The 27,599-nt window shown below is 41.9% G+C and overlaps 1 protein-coding gene across 4 annotated transcripts in view; it reads right to left on the bottom strand.

Annotated features, from left to right (window-relative positions):
• Positions 1–14,246: 14,246 nt before the first annotated feature.
• Positions 14,247–27,599, bottom strand: part of tbc1d4 (TBC1 domain family, member 4) — a 58,265-nt gene continuing 44,912 nt past the window's right edge. For 3 of the 4 annotated variants that reach the window (XM_052142468.1, XM_052142464.1, XM_052142465.1), the window contains 4 exons: positions 19,798–19,957; positions 19,408–19,577; positions 17,504–17,680; positions 14,248–16,923 (listed from right to left, as the gene is read on the bottom strand). In XM_052142468.1, the coding sequence (XP_051998428.1) occupies positions 16,693–16,923; positions 17,504–17,680; positions 19,408–19,577; positions 19,798–19,957 (738 nt within the window). In that variant the 3' untranslated portion in view covers positions 14,248–16,692. Of the gene's footprint in view, positions 16,924–17,503; positions 17,681–19,407; positions 19,578–19,797; positions 19,958–27,599 lie in introns of all 4 variants that reach the window. The other variant, XM_052142466.1, reaches the window with a different exon arrangement.

Below are 27,599 nucleotides of genomic sequence, written 5' to 3'. Positions count from 1 at the left end.
AACCGCTCATTTATCACATTTCCGTTATCTCTATCACACTAAAACGGTTTGTATCTGCTTGTTTTTAAATTTATAAAGAAATAGCTGAAAATTACATTTGTGCATTAAAACCAAGATTATAACTTGAAAATTTGTTTTGTACGTGTGTGGGCCTGACACTCCTGTTTCCACTGATTGGTCAGCATGCTACTAAACACACCCTGTTGCTGATTTAATTTTGCTGAAACACAGTTGCATTTGCATTGATTTCTTTTTTTAAAAAATCATTAGACTTTCTTATCTGAACTTGAAAAAGGCTGAAAGCATGAATCCCTAGTGTAATTTATTGATCATCTGTTATTAAAATAAATAAATAAAAATGCAATAGGCCTACACCAAAGGGTATTAAAATTGTTGACCGTTAATCCAACTTGGTCTTCGAAAACTGCGTTTCTGGTAGGCTACATCAAGCCAAAAATCCAAGGCACTCACATGGGGTATAGGCCTAATATTAATGAGGCCTTCTTTTATAATGTGGTAATGATATTAAAAACCATAATCAAATTGTGACTAGAGCATTAATCAGGCTATGTACAGCAATTATTTTACTTACTGTAATTCCCATTAAGTTTTAAACTCATTCGCTCCCCATAAATAAAATTTTACTGCTTAATGGTTGAACACAAATATTGAAGGTAACATCTTGTCTATACAAATCATATAGCCCAGATGTTAAAGAGGGACAACTGAATAATAGACATGGGTTTCATTTAATTCAATCAGTTCATGGTTAGAAGTTTCCTATAAATAAAATGAAAACTAAACACGGCAAATAAAAGAAACGGCCCTTTTTCAGGACACTGTATTTTAAAGATAATTTTATAAAAATCCAAATAACTTAACAGATCTTTATTGTAAATGGTTTAAACAATTGTCCATGCTTGTTCAATGAACCATAAACAATGAATATGAAGCTGTGGAATGGTCGTTAAGACACTAACAGCATACAGACGGTATGCAATTAAGGTCACAGTTATAAAACTAAATAACATTGGCACAAACCCACCTTCGCTGGACCAGACAGGACTGGCAAGAAGTGCTCTTCACTGTCAAGTTGTGGTTTTGTCTCACCAGGGGTGATGGTCTGTGTTATTTCTTTATCTTTTATATAACATAAATGATACGCTGAGATGATTGCCCTGTTAACTCACTTCTGTTTACTGAGAACTGTCTTCTTTGTTACATTAACATACATGGGAATGAACTAGAGTGCATATATCACATCTTCCTCCCCACGGAGTTGTTGTACTCACTTCAGTAACAATGTTACATCCACTTAACATGAACAAAAGGTTTATCTTTTTTTTTTTTTTTATATACACACGTCCATATACACTCACCTAAAGGATTATTAGGAACACCTGTTCAATTTCTCATTAATGCAATTATCTAATCAACCAATCGCATGGCAGTTGCTTCAATTATGGACTCAAGATGGCGCCGAGTATGGCTGCTGCGTTGCGAGCTCCGTTACAACACTGCGGTTTATTGTTTGTTTTGTTTACAGTTCTTTGTTTTTTTGTCTTGGATGTTGTCTGCCTTATTGTTTACGACAGACAAACGCTTTTGGACATTAGTTCTACAATCACACATCGAAAACCGGACTTCAAATTCCTTAATGCCGACCCGCTGTTTACAAACACGCCGGCGGAGCCCTTGTCTGTGCTGCTCGGCCGCGGAAACGCAGAAGGAAAAGAGGAAAACGAGCCGGCGTTCTCATCAGAGTAAGACGTCGTGCAAATCGACCCCTCTACCCAGTATACTACTGGCAAATGTTCAGTCTCTGGACAACAAACTCTGCGAGCTGAGAGCGCGGATCTCTTTCCAACGAGAGACGAGGGACTGCTGCGTTATGTGCCTTACAGAAACCTGGCTGTCTCACGGAGATTCCAGACTTCGGCCATCGAAATCACGGGCTTTTCCGTGCACCGAGCGGACAGAGCGAAAGACCTCTCTGGTAAAAGCAGAGGTGGTGGTGTATGTTTTATGATCAACAAATCATGGTGTGATCAGAGGAACGTACATTTCATCAAGTCTTTTTGCTCTCCTGATCTGGAATATCTCATGCTTCTGTGTCGACCATTCTGGTTGCCGAGGGAATTCACAGCGGTTATCATCACAGCTGTGTACATCCCCCGCAAGCCGACACAGACCGGGCACTCAGGGAACTGTATGGGTGTATAAGTGAGCAGGAAACCGCGCACCCTGAGGCTGCGTTCATTGTTGCCGGGGACTTTAACAAAGCCAACTTCAAAGCAATCGCCCCAAAATACCACCAACACATAAAGTTCAACACACGAGGGGACCGGGTTTTGGATCATTGTTACTCTCCCTTCCGGAAGGCTACAAATCCCTCCCCGCCCCCATTTGGCAAATCGGACCATTCTTCCGTTCTGCTTCTGCCCGCTTACAGGCAGAAACTGAAACAGGAAGCACCCACCCTCAGAACGATCCAGTGCTGGTCGGACCAATCAGACTCTGCGCTACAAGACTGTTTTGATCACGCGGACTGGGAGATGTTCCGGTCCGCCTCTGATGACGACATCGAGGTTTACGCTGACAGCGTAACGTGTTTCATCAGGAAGTGCGTAGAGGATGTTGTTCCGACCAAAAATATACGGATATACCCCAACCAGAAACCATGGGTTAACGGCGATGTTACGCGGCACTCACTGCGCGGACCTCCGCTTTAATTCTCCTAACACGGAGGAGCGTAAACAAGCCAGTTATGCCCTCCGTAACACTATCAGTGCAGCTAAACGCCAGTACAGGCACAAACTTGAAAGTCAGTTCAACACCACTGACTCCAGAAGTATGTGGCAGGGAATTAACACAATCACGGACTACAAGCGGAATAAAGTCTCCGCCATGAACACCGCTGCATCTCTCCCGGACGAACTTAATACATTTTATGCTCGTTTTGAGGACAGTAACACCGCCCTCGCGGAGAGTGCACTCGCGACTGACGCTACAGAGGTTGATTCACTCTCCGTCTCTGTTGTGGATGTAACCCGATCATTCTGACGGGTGAACATCCGTAAAGCCGCGGGTCCAGACGGCATTCGGGCAGCGTCATCAGAGCGTCGCGCGAATCAACTGGCTGGTGTTTTTACGGACATTTTCAATCTGTCCCTCTCCCTGTCTGTAGTCCCCACATGCTTCAAAACATCAACCATTGTGCCTGTACCGAAGCAAGCTATAATCACATGCTTAAATGACTGGCGTCCTGTTGCTCTGACCCCCATCATCAGCAAATGCTTCGAGAGGTTAATCAGAGATCACATCTGCTCTGTTCTGCCCCCTCTTTGGACCCATTGCAGTTTGCCTACCGCAACAACCGCTCCACTGATGATGCCATTGCATCTACAATACACACTGCTCTCTCCCACCTGGAAAAAAGGAACACATATGTGAGAATGCTGTTTGTAGACTACAGCTCAGCATTCAACACCATAGTGCCCTCCAAGCTTGATGAGAAACTCCGGGCTCTGGGCTTAAACAGCTCGCTGTGCAGCTGGATCCTGGATTTCCTGTCAGGCAGACGTCAGGTGGTTAGAATGGGCAGCAACACCTCCTCATCACTGACCCTCAACACTGGAGCCCGCAGGGCTGTGTTCTCAGCCCACTCCTGTATTCCCTGTACACACATGACTGTGTGGCAACACATAGCTCCAATGCCATCATTAAGTTTGCTGACGATCACGACGGTGGTAGGTCTGATCACTGACAATGATGAAAGAGCCTACAGAGAGGAGGTGCACACTCTGACACGCTGGTGTCAGGAGCACAACCTCTCCCTCAACGTCAGTAAAACCAAGGAGCTTGTTGTGGACTTCAGGAAGAAAGACGGAGAACACAGCCCCATCACCATCAATGGAGCACCGGTGGAGAGAGTCAGCAGCTTCAAGTTCCTCAGTGTCCACATTACTGAGGAACTCACATGGTCCGTCCACACTGAGGCCGTTGTGAAGAAGGCTCACCAGCGCCTCTTCTTCCTGAGACGGCTGAGGAAGTTTGGAATGAACCACCACATCCTCACACGGTTCTACACCAGCACTGTAGAGAGCATCCTGACTGGCTGCATCACCGCCTGGTACGGCAATAGCACCGCGCACAACTGCAAAGCCCTGCAAAGGGTGGGGCGAACTGCCAGGAACATCATCGGAGGTGAGCTTCCCTCCCTCCAGGACATATACACCAGGCGGTGTGTGAAAAAGCTCGGAGGATCATCAGAGACTCCAGTCACCCAAGTCATGGGCTGTTCTCACTGCTACCATCAGGCAGGCGGTATCGCAGCATCAGGACCCGCACCAGCCGACTACATGATAGCTTTTTCCCCAAGCAATCAGACTGTTGAACTCTTGATCTATCAGGATCAATAATTAGCACTGCACTTTATTCAGCTATAATCTCACACTGGACTGTCAACATATTCTCCTCAATACAACTGCTATATATATATATACACATATATATTTCATATACTCCCACTTATTGTATTGTATTGTATATTCTGTTCTATATTCTGCATTGTATATAATTACTGTGTTGTGTAAGTATGTGTACATTTGATATGTAAATTGTTTTGTGTAAGTATGTTGTTTATTGTAATTGGTATATGTCTCGTCACTGTCATGACTGCTATGTTGCTCGGAACTGCACACAAGAATTTCACCTACTGTTGCACTTGTGTACATGGTAGTGTGACAATAAAGTGATTTGATTTGATTTGATTCAATGCATTTAGGGGTGTGGTCCTGGTCAAGACAATCTCCTGAACTCCAAACTGAATGTCAGAATGGGAAAGAAAGGTGATTTAAGAAATTGAGCGTGGCATGGTTGTTGGTGCCAGACGGGCCGGTCTGAGTATTTCCCAGTCTGCTCAGTTACTGGGATTTTCACGCACATCCATTTCTAGGGTTTACAAAGAATGGTGTGAAAAGGGAAAAACATCCAGTATGCGGCAGTCCTGTGGGTGAAAATGCCTTGTTGATGCTAGAGGTCAGAGGAGAATGGGCTGACTGATTCAAGCTGATAGAAGAGCAACTTTGCCTGAAATAACCACTCGTTACAACCGAGGTATGCAGCAAAGCATTTGTGAAGCCACAACACGCACAACCTTGAGGCGGATGGGCTACAACAGCAGAAGACCCCACCGGGTACCACTCATCTCCACTACAAATAGGAAAAAGAGGCTACAATTTGCAAGAGCTCACCAAAATTGGACAGTTGAAGACTGGAAAAATGTTGTCTGGTCTGATGAGTCTCGATTTCTGTTGAGACATTCAGATGGTAGAGTCAGAATTTGGCGTAAACAGAATGAGAACATGGATACATCATGCCTTGTTACCACTGTGCAGGCTGGTGGTGGTGGTGTAATGGTGTGGGGGATGTTTTCTTGGCACACTTTAGGCCCCTTAGTGCCAATTGGGCATCGTTTAAATGCCACGGCCAACCTGAGCATTGTTTCTGACCATGTCCATCCCTTTATGGCCACCATGTACCCATCCTCTGATGGCTACTTCCAGCAGGATAATGCACCATGTCACAAAGCTCTAATCATTTCAAATTGGTTTCTTGAACATGACAATGAGTTCACTGTACTAAAATGGCCCCCACAGTCACCAGATCTCAACCCAATAGAGCATCTTTGGGAAGTGGTGGAACGGGAGCTTCGTGCCCTGGATGTGCATCCCACAAATCTCCATCAACTGCAAGATGCTATCCTATCAATATGGGCCAACATTTCTAAAGAATGCTTTCAGCACCTTGTTGAATCAATGCCACATAGAATTAAGGCAGTTCTGAAGGCGAAAGGGGGTCAAACACAGTATTAGTATGGTGTTCCTAATAATCCTTTAGGTGAGTGTATATGTGTGTGAGATCCAATACATCTAGTAATACCAGCAATATAAAACCACTGCGATTTAAACACTATAATCATTCAATGAACTGTATTGTGCTAATTCTTTTAACTAAACTCTGTGCCATGACTGTCAAAATATATACAACAGAATCGACTTATACCTTAAGGTAAACCTTAAGGGCTAAACCATATTGTGGGCTTAATGGTACATTCTCTTTGTGTGGAGTGCGTAACACCTCCCCTGTTTCACTTGGGAATGAATCCACAGGTTGTGCTGACCCAGTCTGGATTGGATTGAGAATAGGATGTGATGGTTCTTCTGACACTGGATGTTCACAAAGATCTGTCAGATTGCCCTCAGTGACCTCAAAGACCTCTGGTCTAATCTCCATTGTCGCAGTCAGTTAGACATGCCAACATCTGATCAGCATGACGCTTCCAGTGCACTGAAAGTCCCACAACGACAGTGTATGATACAGGGCCTGTCTTTGCTGAAACAACACCAGGTGTCCACTTTCCCCTCCGATAATCACAAACTAATACTTTGTCATACACTGCAAATTTTCTGTCTTTAGCATGTACTTGATGTCGCTGGCACAGTTTGCTTTGTGCTTTTTCAACCACAGAGGCAACATTAGGCTTCAACATATCCAAGCAAGATCGCAACCTGCAGTGCAGAAACAACGTGGCAGGCGATTCCTTTGTGGTGGTGAGTGAGATGATTCAGTACACCAGTAGAAATGTTTCCAGCCTTGTAGAATTGAAGTTAACGCCTTAGAACAACGTAGTGCCTGCTTAATTGTCTGAACCAAGCATTCAGCCAAGCCGTTCTTAGCTAGGTGAAAAGGTGCAAAGGTGCAGGTGTCACTCCATTAGCCTTGAGAAATATCTGGAACTCATCCGAGGTGAACTGAGGCCTGTTATCACTAACCAGCACTTCTCGGAGTCCATAACAACTAAACAGTCCCCTCAGCACCTGAATGGTCTTGGTAGACATAGTTGATTCTATCACACACACCTCGGGACATTTGGAGTGAGCATACACCACCACTAAGTATATGTGTCCCTCAAATGGACCTGCAAAGTCCACCTGTATGCGTTGACATGGTGACTCTGGCCATTTCCAAGGGTGTAGTGGTGAGGGACTAGGAGCTTTTTGCATCTACTGGCATGAGCGACAGGTTTTTGACAATTGTTCAATTGAGCATCAATACCAGGCCACCAGACATAACTACAAGCAACTGCCTTCATCTTTACGACACCCGGATGTCCAGTGTGTAGCTCTGCCAGTACCCTTGATCTCAGCTTAGGAGGGATGACCACTGTCCAATCCCACATAAGGCAACCCTGTAGTGTAGTCAACCCGTCTTTCCTGTTCACGTATGGGTTAAGCACATTATTTGTATCCGTGAAAATCATCCAGTTGTCAATATTTTCATTGTGACATAGTGGAGTCAGACCTTGTTTCTTTACAAACATCTGAACACAGCACCGGTAAGGAATCAAGATGCTTTACTTGAAGCAACTCCACTGTATCCAGCTTGAGGTGCGGTTGGCAGAGATAGTCGTGATAACCCATCCGCATTACAGTGATGTGCACCATCTCTATACTGGATATCATAATCCTAGGCTGCCAACAACAAAGCCCAGCGCTGCATCCGAGCCACAGCCATTGATGGAATGGCTTTTGTTGGACTGAAGATTGTTGTCAGCGGACAGTGGTCCGTAAGAATTTCCGTATTCCAGAGAAAATTCGAAGTGCCTCCCTTTCAATTTGAGCACAGTTTAGCGCCGCTTTGCTCAATGTTCTTGAGGCAAAGGTTATTGGTTTTTCCTGCCCGTCTGGGAGGATGTGTGAGATGACGGTGCCAACACAGAATGCCAATGCATCACAGACCAGTCTGATTGGCAACTGTGGATTGTAATGTGTCAAATTCTCACCTTGTCAAATGCATCCTCACACTCATGAGACCACAGCCACTGCGTTCCTGTGCACAGAAAAGCATTGAGGCATGCTAACATTGACGCAAGATTAGGGATAAATCGACTGTAATAGTTTTGAAGTCATAGAAATGAACGAAGTTGACTGAAATCCTTCGGTGCAGGCACATCCACGATTGACCTGACCTTTTCTGGTGACTTATGAAGACCCTGAGCATCTATGATGTGCCCCAGCAAAACTTTAAAGAATACACTCGCATTGGACACATAGCCCAAACTCCTCAATTGATGAGTGAATTCACTTTCAAATAACCACTTAACTGTTGAGATTCCCTCATGGCCATTTCCATAGACACTGCAATCTCCACGGCCTTTTGGAATGTGAGAGCTGCTTCCATCAGTAGCCATTTTTGTATAGACTCCGTTTTCAGCTCACACACAAAGCGATCTCTTAATGCATCTTGCCGATGCGTCCCAAATTCGCAGTGTTCACTCAGCTTTTTCAAAACTGCGACATACTGTGCTACTGTTTTTGTTTCCTGTTGACTGCGGTTATGAAACCTAAATCTTTCTGCAATCGCGATCTGTTTCGGAGAGAAATGTTCTTTCAAAACTGTTACAATGTCTTCGTATGACTTCACCTGGCTTATCTGGAGCAATTAAGCTTCGCTGCAGTCTGTATGTAGATGAACCCATTAGTTAAGTGGTTTTTATTGTCAATCAACCATATACAGTTAGTACAGAACACCGTGAAAGAGACAACGTTCCTCCAGGACCATGGTGCTACATAAAACAACATAGGACAAACACAGAACCACATGAGACCACACAGACTAAATAACATGCCTATATAAAGTGCACGTGCAAACGTGTGCAAAAAGTACGGGACAGTACAATAAATTATTAAAAATTAACAGGACAATGGGCGCATCTCCACAGAGGAGCTGTCGTTTTTCAGTGGAGAGTGGTCACTCTGTGCTATCCTAAAGTCAACAACCATCCCTTTTGGTTTTGTCCAAATTCAGAGACAGGTTGTTGGCTCTACACCAGTCCGTCAGCCACTGCACCTCCTCTCTGTATGCTGACTTGTTGTTCTTGCTGATGAGACCCACCACGGTCGTGTCATCGGCGAACTTAATGAGGTGGTTCGAGCTGTGCATTGCTGCACAGTCGTGAGTCAACCGAGTGAATCGCAGTGGAATGAGCACACAGCCCTGGGGGGCCCCAGTGCTCAGTGTGGTGGTGGTGGAGTCAATCTGGAGCGGGATCGACTCGGCAACACTGTGACTCGTTTCTCATTTGCAATGTCATTTGCAGAAACAAATTGTTCAAACCTTTCTACGTAGGAAGCCCACTGTTTGGCTGACGACTCAAAGGTGCCCATATGACCGATAAGCACAGCCATTTCATTGGGTGTTTTTCCATGAGTTCACTACATTCGTTAGATCTGCCGTATTCAGTAGCCAGTACTTCACCATCGCAATAAATTATGAGTTAGACAAAGATCGTCCTCGTCGCCAATATGTTATATCTTTTATACTTGATCTTTTATATAACATAAATGAAACGCTGAGACGATTGCCCTGTTAACTCACTTCTGTTTACTGGGAACTCTGTCTTCTTTGTTACATCAACACAGCATACATGGGAGTGAACTAGAGCACCCTCAATGCACAGAAATATTGAATGCATATATCACAGTCATACTCTTGTTTATCATCAAAGGAATAATCGTTACACCGAGGCCTGTACTCTGGAGCGGGATCGATTTGGAGATGGAGGGTCTGTCATTATTTGGGGCGGTGTGTCACAGCATCATCGGACTGAGCTTGTTGTCTTTGCAGGCAATCTCAATGCTGTGAGTTACAGGGAATGCATCCTCCTCCCTCATGTGGTACCCTTCCTGCAGGCTCATCCTGACATGACCCTCTAGCATGAAAATGCCACCAGCCATACTGCTCGTTTTGTGCATGATTTCCTGCAAGACAGGAATGTCAGTGTTCTCCCATGGCCAGCGAAGAGCCCAGATCTCAATCTCCTTGAGCACATCTGGGACCTGTTGGGTGCAGGCTAGGGCCATTCCCCCAAAAATATCTGGGAACTTGCAAGTGCCTTGGTGGAATTCTGCCCTACAAAGGCAAAACGCCGTAACATCATGTTTGGTCAAAAATGAGTTAATGTCATTTTTGGGGTATTCAAGACCTCCTTTATCATGTGAATAAATATCGTGAGTCAATTGGATTGTTTTAACGAGAAATTAAAGGGCTATGACAACCGTAACATCCAAAACCATACGAGAAACCACAGCAGAATGCCGTAACAGTTGTTACGGCTCTTAGCCTTTGTTCCGGCACACTTAAGTTGAGTTAAGGTGTTCTGACTTTGTTTCGCCTGGCATCAAGAGAGATGTTACGGTGCCGCTGTGATGTTACTGTACTCTGGCTTTGTCATACTGTCAAAGATTACCGCTCTTTTATTGTCACCAAACCGCGTAACATACACACGACACATCTTTGAAATAAAGTGTAGACTGCCGACTGCTTGTTTGTATTATTACTCTGTGATAGCGATGTGATAGGGCGATGGTTCAGATCTGTCAATGTCAGTGACAGCCCGGAGCTTGCTAAATTTAATCGGTGTCACGTAAATTAGCGCTAACGTTGACGCTGACACTCGCCTCACATCAGATGCTGAAAACCAAATATTAAATACAGAGGCATCCTACCTTTCCATGCAATCCGATATAATCCATAGAAGATATAATCCATAGCAATGCACGTCATCTGCTGTATCCACAACAATCCATACGTGTTTGAGCCATATTTCCTTCTTGCAGGTGTTCACGTCAGATTTTACAGCTAGTTATCGCTAACGTCCGTACAAAGTAGGCTAACCTAAATAGTAAAAGTAATTCCAACTTTTTTTCGGTATACTCTGTCTATATTATCTCAGAATTAAAAAGTAGTAATCCAAGTCAAGTTTGTTGACTGAGCATCTTGAGCAGTTTGGACTTCAAAGTTTAACCCTTTAACTGTCACCCCTCCCCCTTTTTTCGCATAGACATGAAAATCACTATCCAAACTTAAATGGTTGTGTTTCAAGAATGCTTTGTCATATATACCTATGGACAAGTTGTGTTCCAAATTTTAGGTTGATATCTCAAAAAATTAGCTTCAGTAAGATTTTATTTAGAGCAGTAAAAAACTTGGAATGAGCAGTCTCTAATCTCTAATGTATTGGTCCAATGTTTAATTAATTATTACTCTATATCTTGCATTTAAATACATATACCTTTGTATTCAATTATAATTAAATTATCTTTATTGTGAAAATATGTATTGTATTTATCCATACTGTATATACTGTACTGCAAAGTAACTTATCTGTTATACTGTTTAACTGTGTTAGTGTTGCCGCACTATCCTGATCATTATAGCACTAAATAGGAACAACCAAAGGTCTTCTATATAATTTAAAACAAATACCATGATGACTAGACCTTGGTTAGGTGTTCTTATAATGGATGTAAGTATGGTGAACAGCAAGTAAACATTGATTATATGTCAGTTACGGCCTTTTGCCTTTGCATGACTCCTGATTTTTGGCACATGATACAAAGGCAGAGTACATTAACTGCCAAACAAGGATCAAAGGTCAATTTTGAGCTCAAGATTTTTTGCATACAAACATTTCTTCTGTATAGCAACTAGTTGTGAAATTTTGGGAGTCCTACCTATAATACTTTTGTCTGGACAAAACAGAAACTTTAAAGTCATTTTTCTCAGTTTCACACTCTAGTGAGTTAAGGTCTTTTGCTTTTGCTGGGCAGAATAGTGGGGTAACATCTCGCAACAAGAAATGGCAAATCTGGTGCAGTCCATGAGGAGGAGATGCACTGCAGTACTTCATCAGCTGGCCACACCAGATACTGACTGTTACTTTTGTGTCTGTGAAACTTGGTCAGTTTATGTTTTAGTTGTTGAATCTTTTTATATTCATACAAATAATTACATGTTACATTTGCTGAAAACAAAAACCGTTGGAAGTGAGAGGACGTTTCTCTCTTTTTTTTTTTTTTTTTTTTTATTGTTTATTAGTAGCCATGGGGTTAATTTTGTTCTGTTTAACACATATCATAAGGGCACAAATTTACACCCCCACTGATATTTCACTTTTAAAAAGGTATACAGATAGACATGTCGGGCAAAATAGTCATTTCTGACTGTTGCCAAGGCAACGTGTGCACCTGAAACCGCATCGCAAGCACCGCACTGACTGTAAATAGAAATAAAAGCTTTCCTCAATGTGATAAACTTGCGGTGTACTGCAGGTTTGACCAATCAGTATGGGCGTATCACGTCCTCCATTTGTGCAAATCAAATAAGATTGTACACTTATTTTAAGCGCTGAATGAAAAAATAAAAAAAACGAGAAATCGAGCTGCATTTCTGTTTTTCTAGTTCTTATATCAAACGAAAAAATGACAAGTGTTCTCAATTTTGATAATTTTTTTTCCTTGTGAAAATAGAGTAAACGACCAGTTTATTGGTAATTAATTATTCTGTTTTGAAGGCTTATCCGAAGTTACACGGACACTGCAACCGTTGAACTGATTCGGAATGAACCGCGATCCGATGAAGACAATTTTGCTAAATCGTTTTACCGATTAATGAAAAAGAAACGACTCCAAAAGAGTGATTCGCAGATTTATAAATAACGACTGATAAAATACCGCTATCACAGCTTGATGGCGGAAATACCATCTGGAAAAATGTAACATGTTGTTGCACAAGAGAATATAATCTATGAACAATAACCTCCCATTGTTTATTTTTATCGGCTAACTTTAGTTTCAAATTCTGATAATAAATAAATAACGTCAACACTGCATGTCAGCATGCACAATTTCTCTCGGATATGCATTAAAGGAATAGTTCACGCAGAAATAACAATTAGCCATTTATTTACTCACCCTTATTTTGTTCCAAACCTTTATGCCTTTCTTTTTAGATATTTATATTTTGAAGAATCGATGCCATAGTGACCACAGCTGTTAACATCAAGTATGACCATGACCACACACAACCCCACAATAAAAGTAGCCTACTACTTGTATGTATATTTAGTCTACAGTACATATAAAAGTAACAAGTATTCTTTATGAATTGCACTAATTCTGTTCTCAATGCTTCAAGTGCTCCACAGAAAAAGTAACTGTATACATTGTGTATGGGTTTGGAATGACATGTGAGTACATAATGACAGAATTTTCATATTTGGGTGGACTATTCCTTCTAACTACAGGGCACATAAGGACAACCTTTTAATTAGCCACTTACTAGCAAATAGCACCTTGGAGAGCAATCAATGAAATGTGTAGTCCTATTAACTTCGCTAAACTGTAAACCTCTCGAGGCTGTCTTGCATTACATGTTTCCAATAACAACATTATAAAGGATCAAATTAACATCATGGAATAGTGGTGGTATCACAAACTAATGCTGGTCTTGGGATAAAGTATGAGACAACCAGTTCTTTATGACTACAATTTCAGGCCTCCTGTTAAACCGCCTCAGGGAAAGGGCTCGATTTAAAATTCAAGCAGAAGGCTCAGGAGGTCAATAGGAGTGAATAAAACCGCAAACTGGCTATTTCGATTCTGAAAAAGGATTTCATATTGAGATGTTATATGTAAAACTAAATTTTAACATTTTCTATAGAAACTAAGTTGTAATTGCCCTTTCAAAACCGATTTTTGCTAAGGCCTTCATGTTAAGGTGTTGTGGGTGGTTGCTAAGGTGCTCTGAGGGGTTTTAAGTGCATGGTAACGCAATCACTCTGGATGGTTGCTACTTGCGCTTGGTTACTGGACTAAGTCTAAAGAACCCTACCAAGTCTTTGTGATATTACTGTATTGTCTACCAGACAAAATTTTAAGTCTGAACAAACAAAAAACTAACTGCAATAACCTTACAATATCATTCATGTCTGTAGCACAAGCAGTGAGGATGAAAGGGATAGTTTAAATATTTATATATTGATTTGTTTCTCACCCATACCGATCATATAGCTTCTGAAGTTATGGGTTAAACCACTGAAGTCTTCTGGATTACTTTTATGTGGCCTTTGTGATTTTTGGAGCTTGAAAGGTCTGATCACCATTCACTTGCATTGTAAGGGACAACAGAGCTCAGATATTCTTATAAAAATCTCAGTTTGTTTGAAAAGTCACACACATCTGGGGATGGCATGAGTAAATTATTTAGTTTCATTTTTGAGAGAACTCACCCTTTAAGTTACTATCCAAAGTTTAATATTTGGGGTTAGGGGTTTAGAATAACCCCTAACCCCAAGTATGAACAATAAGTGATGCTTGCCTTAGCATGCATCATGCAATAAAAAAATTATGTGTGGAAAGTGAGATATAAAAAGTTGATTTTAATGGAGAATGAAGGTCTGACAGATCAGGCAAAATCAAAAGTCCAGGATATCTTGCAAAGATAATCATGAAACACAGTCAGCCTACTGCACATCTTTTCACTGGTAACCAAACAACCAAGGTCACTGATTAATTGCAAACGCAGTGAAACTAAACCGAAATGGATATGGAAACATGACTAATTATAGCAAGTTTTGGCACATTTCATATAAAGTATAACAAAATGTGATTATGATGTATTAATTGCACCTGTGATAATAATAATAATAATAATAATAATAAAATAATAATAATTAAGATGTATTCCATGATAACACTAAGCAAGAATATTGCAAAGTTGGACAACGTTACCTTAGTTCTTAAATTTGCATTTTTTATATAAATCACATTGTTGCTCCAGCTTATTGATGCAGAAGTATTGCTACGATGTACCTCCTCTGAACAGATGTGCAACTCGATGTTGAATTTGCATTGTAAGAAACAGCCCTAATAATGCACCCTTATAAAGTCTCTCCCTAATCTTTTTTTTTTTTTTTTTTAAGTTCGCATTGTCACAGATATGCATTTCTAAAAATTTAAAATACAGAATTCAAAAGTGCCACCTAGAAGACATGTTGATTGAAAAGCTATTACACGGTCCTGGTAGCCATCACCAGCCCAGCAGTAACACTGCAGTTCTACAGTAGGAGTTTCAATAACACACAGAATGGCAGAACCTTAAGAAATATTCACATGAACATAGAAAACCTGTCAGAAGCTCTTGATGAAATATCAACACTGCATTGAGACCTATTCCCATCTTACAAACATTGGGATTCATTCATTTAACTGTCAAAAACAGGCAAGTAGTGATCAGTCTGGACAAAACACAACATAGAAAGCTTCTTAACAAACAAGTGTTCAAGTAGATATTCCTGCTTTAGGTGCACATTCACATGGTTAGACAAGTGACCAATACAGTGCGATTCATTTTCAAATGTACGATCTGCTTTGGCCACCATCATGCTAAACAGGTGGTTTAACTCCTGGAGCACATGTTGTTGTGTTAGACTTGAGAGGTCTAGGCCCAGTTTTACAAGCATCAACTAGAATGTGTAGTAAAAATATTAATAATAAAAAACAAAAAAGGGAAAGATATACTGAAAAAGCTATGTCTTTAGCATGATCAATTCTGATTTTCCAGTAAAAATATTGACACATCCTTAAAATAAAATACATTTACTTGAGAAACAAAACAGTACAAAATGTTAAGATGTATTTTCATTGAATATATCTAAGTAAATTTTTGCCCAAATGGCTTTCTCTTGTTTTAAGCATAAACCTTGCTGAATGTTAACATTTCTGCTTAAAACAAGAAAAAACATTTGCCAAAAATAAATGTTTTCTGAGAATATATCTTTAATTACAAGTTTTAATATCATACAATTTTGCTTCAAGTAAATTTATTTTCAAGAAAATGACTTAAGACACTAAGGTATATTCTGACAATAAAGCCATGAGCCCTACATCATATGTCAAGTACAGTTTCTGGTGACACAACAGATAAATTATTGAGAATGAAAATCAAACAATTATTTGTATGATTGGCAGAACTGAGACAACCATTATTAACTGCATTTGAAAGACTGCACATATTTATCTTTATGGCATAGTATCATACACCAAATTATTTAGGCATGCTTTTGCATTCCACACAGAATACTATGCAATAACATAGATAACAGTGTAAAGACATGTGATTCGTCTTGTCTTTAGACAGTAATATGTCTGAAGCTAATTTCCAAAAAGGTGATCCAGAGCTCCAAACCAAGGAGTCTGGGCAGTAGGACTATGTTGCAGAGAAAAACCCAGCAGCAGACGGTTTCACTTCCTGCACTTATGTGAAGTTCTTTCAGCAAAAGGTCGAACTGGTAAATATTTGGTTCCTCAATTAAGTCACTGTCCAACCCTTGTGGAGTGTCGGGTAAAAAGAACCTTCACAGTTGAACACAGTCACTCTCACGTTGTCCACATGTAGACATTAATGCATCAATACTTATACACTGAGAAGCCATTCTTCTCTTTGGAAAGAAAATGTTGTATTGTTTTCAAGTATTCTGAACATCGTGGCAGCAAGGTGTCCTCTTATTCAAATATTCCCAACTCTTAAACAAAGGAAACGATTGAATTAAGCAATCAAGAGTGAAGCTCTTTTGGAAAACAAAAGCGGAATCAGCAGACATTCTTATTTGGGTGCATTGATGCTTATCACTATACACCTGGCCTAAACACATGTAGTGAAACTTGGAAGGCAACCATGATGTTGCTCTTCAACATAAAGCTGTTGACTCAATTTCTCAGGATTCAAGCACCACATGATACATCAGTCAGGGGGTTGTGCCTTTTCGCCAGAATCGGGCTGGCAAAATCAAGACTTTTTACTGGCCGCTTTGGCTTTTACATTAGTGTTAGACTTCAGTTGTATCATCTCCACATCAGCCATGACTTCCAGGGGCAAACTGCTACGCATGCACTCAATGGTTTTCTGGTAGGAAGCTTTCTCCTGTTCCAGAGAACGGATCAGGTGTTTCATCTTGCTCTCATGTGACAGGAAGCTTTCCACACTGTTCTCCAAAGTCTGAATCTTCAAACGAGCTGCCTATTAATAGAAATGCCAAACACTAGTAATGCGTGATGAACGGTGTAAGAAATGTACTTGCTTATTAATGGGAGTGTTTTTTTCTCAGCAATTTAATTTGACATCTTTTCATCAAAAAGCACTTCACATTCAACAAAACTCCCCTATGAGACGGTTAATACAGATTTCTGAAATTTTTGCAACAGAGCACGCATTGTTGTGCCGTTTCAAGGATAATTCATTCTCCCATATTTCTTGACATCTACACACCAAGGGATAATGGGTCAACAAAATCATTGTCATTTGGAATCTCCTTACTTTAAAATTTTAAGACAAAAAAAAAAAAAAAAAACACATTTCAATATATTCTACGAGAAACTGAGAAGTATATCTGTAAAGTATAGTAAATATAATAAAGAATGGAAAGAAAAGTGAAGGGACACAATGCAGGTTGAGTTTGAACCCATACCCCCTGAGCACAACAGATCTTTATGCGTTATAAAACATATACACTACCCACTGTGCCAGATCACAGCTTTGATCAGAATATACAAATACATAAAAACTACTATCTAAACAAAGGTATGGAAGCATCACAGACCTGCAGTTTCTCTAGTAAATCCATGTTCTGTTTCTTGAGCTGGGCATTGGCTTTCTCCAACTTGTCTACTCGATCAGATTCCTCTGATGGTGGAGGAGCATCTGCCAGCTCGTCCTGCAGGACATGGTACTCCACTTCATATGCATGCAGCTGCTTGGAGATGTCCATCTCAATAGCCTGTGAACAAAATTTCATGCAGACAGAAACAGTAGTTTTGAAATTAAAAGTAGTTTCCCCAAACCTGATTACAACATAGAATAGAGTGGTTCCTACTAATGATAATTTCAATAAAGGTTCATTGTTGCCATTTGTTTGTTGTAAACTGAACCATATACCGTTTACAATTGTTTATTTATTTTACCAATTGTAACCACAGTTCTGCAGTAGGTCAATGGCTTGAGCTGATGAACAGTGGAGGGTGACATGGTTTCATGAATAAAGATTAAATAGGGTTCTCATGTATCCTTTCACGTACACATACCCTAACATAAAAGCTATCTAACTATAAATAAATCCAATCAAAATCAACAAATAAAAGTACATTATTCTAGACACCAAGACAAGTGGCACCATCTAGTGGCCAAATAAAGCGCATTCCAGTATAAATGGATTGTTTGGCAATGTTTGGAATGTAACACTAGAGCACTGCACAGGGGCAAAAGACCCAGCTGAAGGAAAATTAGCATTTTTCGGGTCAAAAAGTGTCTCAAGATTAAATAAAAACATTTATTTTTATTGAATATTGATGAAGCAAGATATTTTGAGTGAAAAGAAATGACAACAGAAGGTTGTTTTGAATACAGTTTTTCGTTTTCTTCTCTTTTTTTAAAGGTGGATTGGGTTTATAGTGATATAGTGTACATACCGGGGCAAAAGTTATAGTGCACAATTTGTCAACTTATGCAAATAATTTTGATACAACAAGATGCTTTTTTTTTGTAACAAATCAAGATAAAGCTTACTCAAAATAACTACTTCAGAAAAGGGTGCATAATTTCTTGTTCATTTCAATCACATTTGACATTTTATAACATCTTAATCTCCATTGTGATGGGATCAGTCAACAGGTTTAGGAAAATACTGAGGTAGTTTTTGATGCTATTTAGTGTTTTGGGAGAAAATCAAATCAAAAGTAGCCTTTTACCCCATTGTACCCTACTGCAGAGTATACACTGTGTGCAGCAAGTACAGCAAGTGAAACAGTATTCAGTTGGCAAAAATAAACATTTTATTAACATTTCAACAATTTATAGAATGTAAAAAAAAAAACATGTTAGTCTATTTTACTAAGACAGGCACAGACATAGAAGCTACAAGGTGACAAATGAATACAATTCTAGATGCAGTTTCTTATGCAACCAAAAATAAATAGATTTGGTGCATAAAGTAGTTTTAACTATAAACAAGTAATACGCTTATATTTTAAGGACTCTTATTTTGAAATGACAGAGACTGGCCTCAGTTGAAATGCACTATATTTTAAGTATAAACCAAGTTTTTTATAGCCTACATATTCACCATATTATGGATTTTGTATATATGCACATACATGAGGGAATGCAAAACTATTGCAAGGGCACACAAAACTATTTCAGAAATGAATCCCTGTCCTGTCCTCTAAGGGGCTCCATATTCAGAGGAGTAACACGGTGGAATAAAATAAAAATTATCCGCATAGATTTTTGCAGATAACGATAATTCCAAAAATCAACCATCAGTGCAGATTAATTGGTAAAACCGATATATCGGTCTATGTTTAGTTTATACCTATAACAGAATAGAAAAAGTTTGTCAGTATTGCATGTGTGAAGTCTAAATTATTTTTGTGTCTGTGTTAGATGGATTCTTTACTCACAAATCCCCACATACACAGCAGGTTTTTTCCTTTTCTGGTTTAAATTTACCTTGGTGATCGTCACTTCCATTTGGCTGTGAGTGAGGGTGGGGATGGTGGATTTAAGGTAGTCCACAATACTTTCAAAGCTGTCACACTCCAGGATCTCTCCCTCGTGGCTGCTCAGCAAACACAAGGCCACCTTAAAAATCACCTCTGTGCCTTGGACAAACAGGAGGTCTATGGACAAATGCACAAGAGAGTCAACAGCAATGCAATGGCAACAATGACTTACAACAAACTTAACAACACAAGGTTTCTTGTTTATGTGGATTAAAACACAGCCCCAGCCAAGCACTACAAGAATTTTATGTACATTTCACTACTATTCTCAGTTCACATAAACTACATTCACTCTGGCCAGTATTAGTGTTATGTAGTTAAGTAAGAAGTGAAATACCAAATATACGGGCAACAAAGCCGAGCGGGAACTGAGAGGCGAAGAGAGTGAGAAACCAGGGTGCGGCATACAGGCTGGGGCAAATCTCATGCTCCTCCAGGTGTGTGTACAGGTTACGGTGATAGTCGTGCAGCAGTCGGGACAACTGGTACATCTGGATCTACACAGAGTTCACAGAGAGAAAACAGTCCTCACACTTAAAGGAGTAAACTTTAAACAGGTTGAAATGGGATTGGCTAAGACAGGCTCTCTTTCTCTTTCACTCTCAGAGGGATTAAACATTGCCATATTTGATGATGAATAACCACAGACAGCTGAGGAGGAATCACTAACTGAGAACAGTATACAAGAGGTAGAGACAGTAGTGTTTGCCTATCACTTGTATAAATGTGAATGTGTGTGGGACATTCCAATTAGGGGAACTGTATTAAAAGTAGGTGAAGTATAATGTGCATTTACTGATTAATTGCAACACACAATTTAAAGTCACTACCGGGGTAAGATCACCCCCCTATCTGGGGCATGAAGCCCCTGGGGTAACCTTGTCATGGCTGTTATCTGATTTTTGAAGTATGATGCACTTGTGATAACATTATTCATGACATCCTTTTAAAGCGTCAATAATGTAAACCTGTGAATCAAATATTCTATTCAAAATTCTATTCTGCATTTGTGGTTGATAATGTTGATTAAAACAAAAAATAATTCCAACACATAAACTGAGGTTACATGGAGATAATTACAATGGAAGTGAATGAGGCCAATCTTTAAACATTAAAATACTCAGTTTCAAATGTATAGCCACAAGATGTAAACAGTATGTTTTAACATGATTTTAGTGTGTTAAAATCGCTTACTAACCTTTTCTGTGTAAAGTTATATCTAATTTTACAACTTCATTTCCATGGCGAATTAAAGCCATAAACACTAAAACCATAAAATGACCGTAAAATGACTATATAAGCAACTTTACAGCTCAAATAGTACAATCAGAAGAATTCATTTAAGTGCTTTTATAAAATTATAAGCATCACATTTGTGGCAAAATAATTTTTTTGCCACAAATACTGTCGATTGAGCTTAACTTGAAAATTATTTCAGAGATGCATCTGAAATTTGATAAATATGAAGGGACAAGAAGCTAAACATTCACTAAAAGTAAAGCACTGCTTTTTGTTGAATATTATCTCTTAAATGTGCACCAAGTAACATAACTGTTTGTTTATGTTAAGCTTGCAATACGCAATTTGTGCAACTGGTCCATATATGCAACCTGACCGGATGTGATGTATTCATTCAAAACTATCAGCGCAAAGTAAGAAATGCAGAGGTTTTGTTGTACTAAACTTTATTCTAAACATCTGCTCCTTTGGTAGATCTGATGTTTATGATGTTTGTGAATTATTATTCACATTGGAGTCAGAAATTATTATTCACATTGGAAATACTGTACATCACATAAGGCATTGTAATTAAATGAGCATATGTTTAATTTATTTCTACACTTGCAAATCCTTCATATTTAAATAATGTCTATGAATTTCTACTTCCTATTTGAGGAATTATTGTTGTTAGGCAATTATTATTTATAATAACTATAAAACATTAATGATAATGATAATATTAATTAATGCTGAGTAAATATTATATTATATATCAGCTTAACAAAATCACACACAATAAAGTCACTGCAACAACCAAACAACATTACTAACGTTCTTTAAAACTTCCTTTAATTTTTCTTTCCATATGTCTCAAGGGTCTGGCTGCTCTGACATCACAATTCTTGAGTGCTTTCTCCCATGCAACATATACAAAATGTTTTGGCAGTTTTAATAGCTTTTTTTAATACTTAACAATTTAAGGTAAATACATTACACTCAAGTATGAACGTACTTTTAGTTGAGTAAAATTTTCACCCAGTATCCTTACTTTCACTTAGTAAGGATACTGGGTGAAAATCTTACTCAACAAAAGTACTTTCATTTTAATGCCCAGCTCAATGCCTGTGCGTCCATCTGAAGTGTGATAAGAGACATGAAAGAAGGGCCGGATGCGCGGTCATTATAAAGCCTTGACGACTGACGACGATCATTATCGGTCATATAATGTTGTAACTGACAAATCAGAATCAAACAATTCAGAGAGACATTCCTGTAATAATATTATATTTTATGTACACTTGATTTCCTAACCTGGCCTTATTCTGCTGCACCTGCTCTGCTTTCCAAGCCCCAAGACTGACTGGCTTCCTCTCTGAGTCTGCATTTCATCTATATAATGAATTAATGTAGAGGCTGATGAGTAGTGGATGGCCCTTGCAGTACCACACAAACAAGCTGGGAACTATCTGGCATCTAGCTATCTACACTTACCATTTTGTAAAACACTAACGTTCCCTTCAACATTAACGTTAGATGGATAGATATGGATAGATAGGGTACCTCTCAACAGGTTCACTAAACGCCTTGCTGCGTTCTATATTTCCACCTATTTTCAGTTATTATCAAACACAGAAAATACACACACACACATATATACACACACACACACACACATATATATATATATATATATATATATATATATATATAAATAAATAAACGCACAAAACATCTTACAGCTAAAAGAAATTAAGGAGGAATTTAGAAAGAAACCATAACCTCTTTATCATACATTTCATACATTTTTGGGGCATTTACGTGTAAATGGTTGAAATCATACTTACTCTATGTGATAGATAAATTGTTTCGATAAATATCCACTTGTATGCTACGTCTAAAGGATGCTTTTATTTAAAAATTTTCTTTAATATTTAAATTTTTTCTCAAGCCTTTTGATCTCGAGACTTTTTTTTTTTTTAAACCAATACCCCCTTGTTGTTTGCTTTTTGTTGTTCAGTATTGTGTAGGGGACGCTTTACTTTCATTTACACTGACAATAATTGTATTGTTCCAATTGATGTACATTTCTTATTTCTCCACTAAGTGAGTTTTGTTCCTACTTTCTGTCTGTTCTCGTCCAACAACAGCCAATCACGAGAGATTCGAAGAGATGCAGCCAATCAATACAGTATTTGGTCAGCAGCCAATAGCATTTGTTAACAGAAAGGATTGGGCCCCGCCCCTGAGTGTCAAAACCGACTTGTGTGCAGAAAATAACTTGCGCGTGCGCAGAAAATAACTCTCACGCATTGTTGCCAACTTAGCGACTTTTCAGACCCCTTTAGTGACATTTTTTCAAAAAAGCGACTAGCGACAAATCTAGCGACTTTTTGGACAAACCTTAGCAACTTTCCAAATTCCAAATATCGCCAGTACTGCAAGCGTGAGGTCTTACTTCCCCGCTGCGTCTGCTCTGTTCAGTGAGCGGCTGAGAGGAGCAGCACATTCCGTTGACTGCACGCCAGCGGACATAGACATGAATGAGCTGCGCATGTGCACCCTGTGTTAGCAGGAACCAATCAGTGATCACATAGCAGCTGCCTTCTCCTTTGTTTTAATTCAAAACATTTAATTTGACCGTTTTTTCTTGGCATGCGCTTATATTCACTACTAATCAGAGTTCTCTTACGAGAGGTTCTCTCGTATTGCGTAAGCTAGCTTACGCTATGGAAAGATTAATCTTTTCTGAGATATTAAAGCCAAAAAATTATCCTTAATTGTGTATCCATTGTCAACGCAGTGCGGCAGCTGCAGACCTTGAGCGGGCTAGCTAGCGAGCTCATTGGTTGCTCTGCGGCAACTGCTGCAGCCTATAGACGAGCTTGGGCGAACTCGCATCCAATGAGAGGCGTCCGCGCGCTCACTGCATCAAAGCCCACCAAAAAGGGCGTGACTAGAGTGCATATAAGCGTAGTTCGTAGGCTGGAACCCTGATTTTCATCTCTTCAGCGAAGCTCTTCGCATCACTGAACTGGAAGCCGCGTCGCCGTTCGAGGGGCATCAAGCAAGCGTGGACAGCGCTCACAGAAGCCGGCCGTCTTCGCCACCTTTAGCCGTCCTGCGAGCTAAGCCATCCGGCGACGTATCCTTTTTAAAAGCAAGCTAGTTCTTAAAGAACTTCACAAAAGAGTACGAGCGTCTTTTTTCAGATAACTCGCTCCACTTGCGCCTCATGCCGCGCTCCTCTCAGCACCGGAGACCGCCACATCATCTGCGCTCTCTGCCTGGGACTGGGGCATGCAGAGCTCGCCCTCGCCGAAGGCGGATGCGATCTCTGCGAGGAGCTGCCGATGTCGACCCTGCGGGCTCGACTCGAAGTGCTCAGGACCGAAGCCGCCGCGCCGCCTTCCGTTCAGCCACACAGAAAAAAGCGCCGCTCTCAAAGGCTGCCGGAAACAGTGGTAGAAGCGATTGCCTCACCGGAGCCCATCCCTCGAGCATCGCCTTCACCCTCCCCGCCCACCCGGGACGCGCAGTTGCCGCCGAGCGGCTGCTCTGCTGCCATCTCGGACGAAGAAGCGGAGGATAAGGGCTGTTCCATCATGGCTTCGGACAGCGAGGAGTGGTCAGGCTCACACGCCTCCTCCTCGGCCCAGGAATCCAGCAGGACCCGCGCCGGAGTCGAAGGGGAACTCGGTGGACGGCGCCACTGAGAAGGGCTATGCTTCCATCCCTCCGGTCGAGGATGCGGTAGCAGCACACCTTTTGCCCGCCCTCCGCGAGATGGCGGTCTAAACCAGTGCTCCCGTCTAAGGCCTGCAGAACAACTTCCGCCTGTGTTGGCCGCGCCTATTCCGCCGCCGGCCAAGCTGCATCTGCTCTGCACTCTATGGCCGTCCTACAGATCCTCCAAGCGGACCTTCTGTGGGAGTGGGATGAGGAAAGCAGGCATCCAGAGGCGGTTGCAGACATACGGAGTGCTACGGACCTCGCCCTTCGCGCTACCAAAGCTGCAGCCCAAGCAATAGGGAAGTGCATGGCCACGCTGACTGTGACCGAGAGACATCTGTGGCTAACGCTAGCCGACATGGGAGAAGCAGAGCGCTCTACGTTCCTCAACGCACCGCTCTCTCCATCCGGTCTCTTCGGCTCCGCGGTGAGTGGTATCATTGACCGGTTTTCAGAGGTCCAAAAAGCCACACAAGCCATGAATCTCTTTCTGCCTCGTCGCGCTAGCTCCTCTGCAGGCCGCCCACGTGAGCCTCCTGCACGAGACGTCAACAGGGCGGCCGCCCTCGACTGCGCTCAGACAGCCGCCGCAGACCGCCGCCCCCCCGCGGGCCTCGGACTAGAATTGCGCTGAAACCTGAACAACCGAAGTCCTACTAGCTTTGTTGATAAAACGACGGATCAGTCCCGCTGCGGCCGGACCACCGTCAAAGCTTCGCCCCCTGTCAGTCCCCTTCCTTCAGGCTACTACAGTGGTAGATTCAGCAGCCAACAAGCCGGTGTTAACGCCCGCTTGCCTGCGCTCAAACGCCGTTTTTACGGCGACCCAAATAAATCTGGTAAAGAGCAAGCATGCCATATGTGAAGAAAATGTGCCCACAACCCAGTGTTCACCTCTACACACAAGCATTACACATCCCGTGTCCATACCAGAGAGCAAACATGTCTTATGTGTAGAAAATGTGCCCACAATCCAGTGTTCACCCCTACACACAAGCATTACACATCCCATGTCCATACCAGAGAGCAAACATGTCTTATGTGTAGAAAATGTGCCCACAATCCAGTGTTCACCCCTACACACAAGCATTACACATCCCGTGGCCCTATCACGGCACACTCACATAAAGCGATTACGAACCGCTCGAGTGTTAGGGTTAATAAACGCACCCACGAATCCATGCGCGCGCCCATTCTCTGGCCGCTCTGTCACACGACCAGCCTTATGTGTAGAAAATGTGCCCACAATCCAGTGTTCACCTCTACACACAAGCATTACACGTTCCGTGTCCCCATCAGAGCACACTCAAAAGCGGTTACGAACCACTCGAGTGTTAGAGTCAATAAATGCGCTCACGAATACGTGCGCGCGCCCATTCTCTGCCCGCTCTGTCACACGGCCAGCAAACACTTCTCTGTATGTAAGTCCCGTGACTATGCTTGCGTATCACTTAACAGACGTGACTCTTTCCCCATTCACCTCAATCGGGAAGTCACTCACAGAACAGCCTGTCCATGCTGTCTGCGAGCAGTCCAGCATAAGCACAGTAAGCGCGCTCACACATTCTGTTCAGCGCGCTGTGTGTGGCAATCAGAGCGATTTGGCCACTCACCCTCTAACATTACGCTTCAAAGCGTGGGAAGATATCCCAGGGATATCCGAATGGGTGTTAAGCACAATAAAACAGGGCTATTTACTACAGTTCGATCGCCGTCCTCCTCGCTTCAGAGCGCGGCTCGAAACTACTGTGAACACGGAAGCTGCTTCATTCAGAAATAGCAAACCTTCTGTGCAAAAGGGCCATAGAGAGAGTGCCGCCTCCCCTGAGCGAGTCGGGGTTTTACAGCCGTTATTTTCTTGTCCCCAAGAAAGACGGCGGCCTCAGACCAATATTAGATCTCAGGGTTTTGAACAAAGCGCTTGCAAAAAGACCGTTCAAAATGCTTACAACCAGCAAACTCCTCGCGCATGTGCGCCAGGGGGACTGGTTTATTTCTCTCGATCTGAAAGATGCATACTTTCAGATTCAGATAAATCCCCGTCACAGGCCATTCTTGAGATTCGCCTTCGACGGCCAGGTTTATCAATACACCGTCCTTCCTTTTGGCCGTACTTTCACGAAGTGCATGGACGCGGCGCTCGCACCCCTGCGGAGTCAGGGTTTGCGAATTCTGAACTATTTGGACGATTGGCTGATTTTGGCACAATCACATACGGAGCTTCTGTCTCACAGGACAGTTCTCCTCAGTCATCTGAACAGTTTGGGCCTTGCAGTCAATTGGACCAAGCGCTCACTACAGCCCAGTCAGACAATTTCCTTCCTTGGAATAGAACTAGACTCAGTGGCAATGACGGCTCGCTTATCTACACAGCGCGCGCGCCGTGTGCAGCGACTAGCCGCGTCATTTCAGATGAACAGCCTCACACCTCTGAAGAAGTTTCAGAGAGTGCTAGGCTACATGGCCTCAGCCGCAGCAGTACTTCAACTGGGTTTACTGCGCATGCGCCCGCTTCAGCATTGGCTAAACACCCGCGCGTCTCGCCGGGCTTGGGCCACAGGCCGCCAGCCAATCAGAGTGACTCAGACCTGTATTTCAGCTCTGCAGCCCTGGACAGTGGCCGAGTGGTATCAGCGGGGAGTGATGATGGGAGCTGTATCTCGCCGAAAAGTCATCTCGACAGACGCGTCCAACACGGGTTGGGGCGCGGTCTGCGAGGGCTCTCCGGTTTTTGGCCTATGGTCAGTTCAGGAAAAGCTCCTTCACATAAATTGTCTGGAAATGATAGCGGTCGAGTACGTGCTCGTGCGCTTCCTCCTGATCATTCAGGGTCACCACTTCCTGGTCCGCTCGGACAACAGGTCTGTGGTATCCTATCTAAACCGTCAGGGCGGTGTCAGATCCAGGAACCTCTTCCATCTGACGAAACGCATACTGAGTTGGTCCCAGCGCCACCTGCGCTCGCTGAGGGCGACGCACGTGCCAGGCCACCTGAACGATGGCCCAGACAGACTGTCCAGAGACAATATTTCCCCAGGGGAATGGTCCCTGCACGCTCAAACAGTCCAGACGTTATGGCGCATATTCGGCAGAGCAGAGATAGACCTCTTTACGTCAGAAGAGAACTCTCACTGCCCAATATTTTTCTCGAAAAGCGAGGACGCGCTGGCCCAGGACTGGCCCAACTGC

This window comes from Xyrauchen texanus, chromosome 14 (genome assembly GCF_025860055.1).
Source record: "Xyrauchen texanus isolate HMW12.3.18 chromosome 14, RBS_HiC_50CHRs, whole genome shotgun sequence".
In the NCBI taxonomy this organism is placed as follows: domain Eukaryota; kingdom Metazoa; phylum Chordata; class Actinopteri; order Cypriniformes; family Catostomidae; genus Xyrauchen; species Xyrauchen texanus.
The sequence above is the reverse complement of the archived record's forward strand: the minus strand, read 5'-3'. Positions and strand labels throughout refer to the sequence as shown.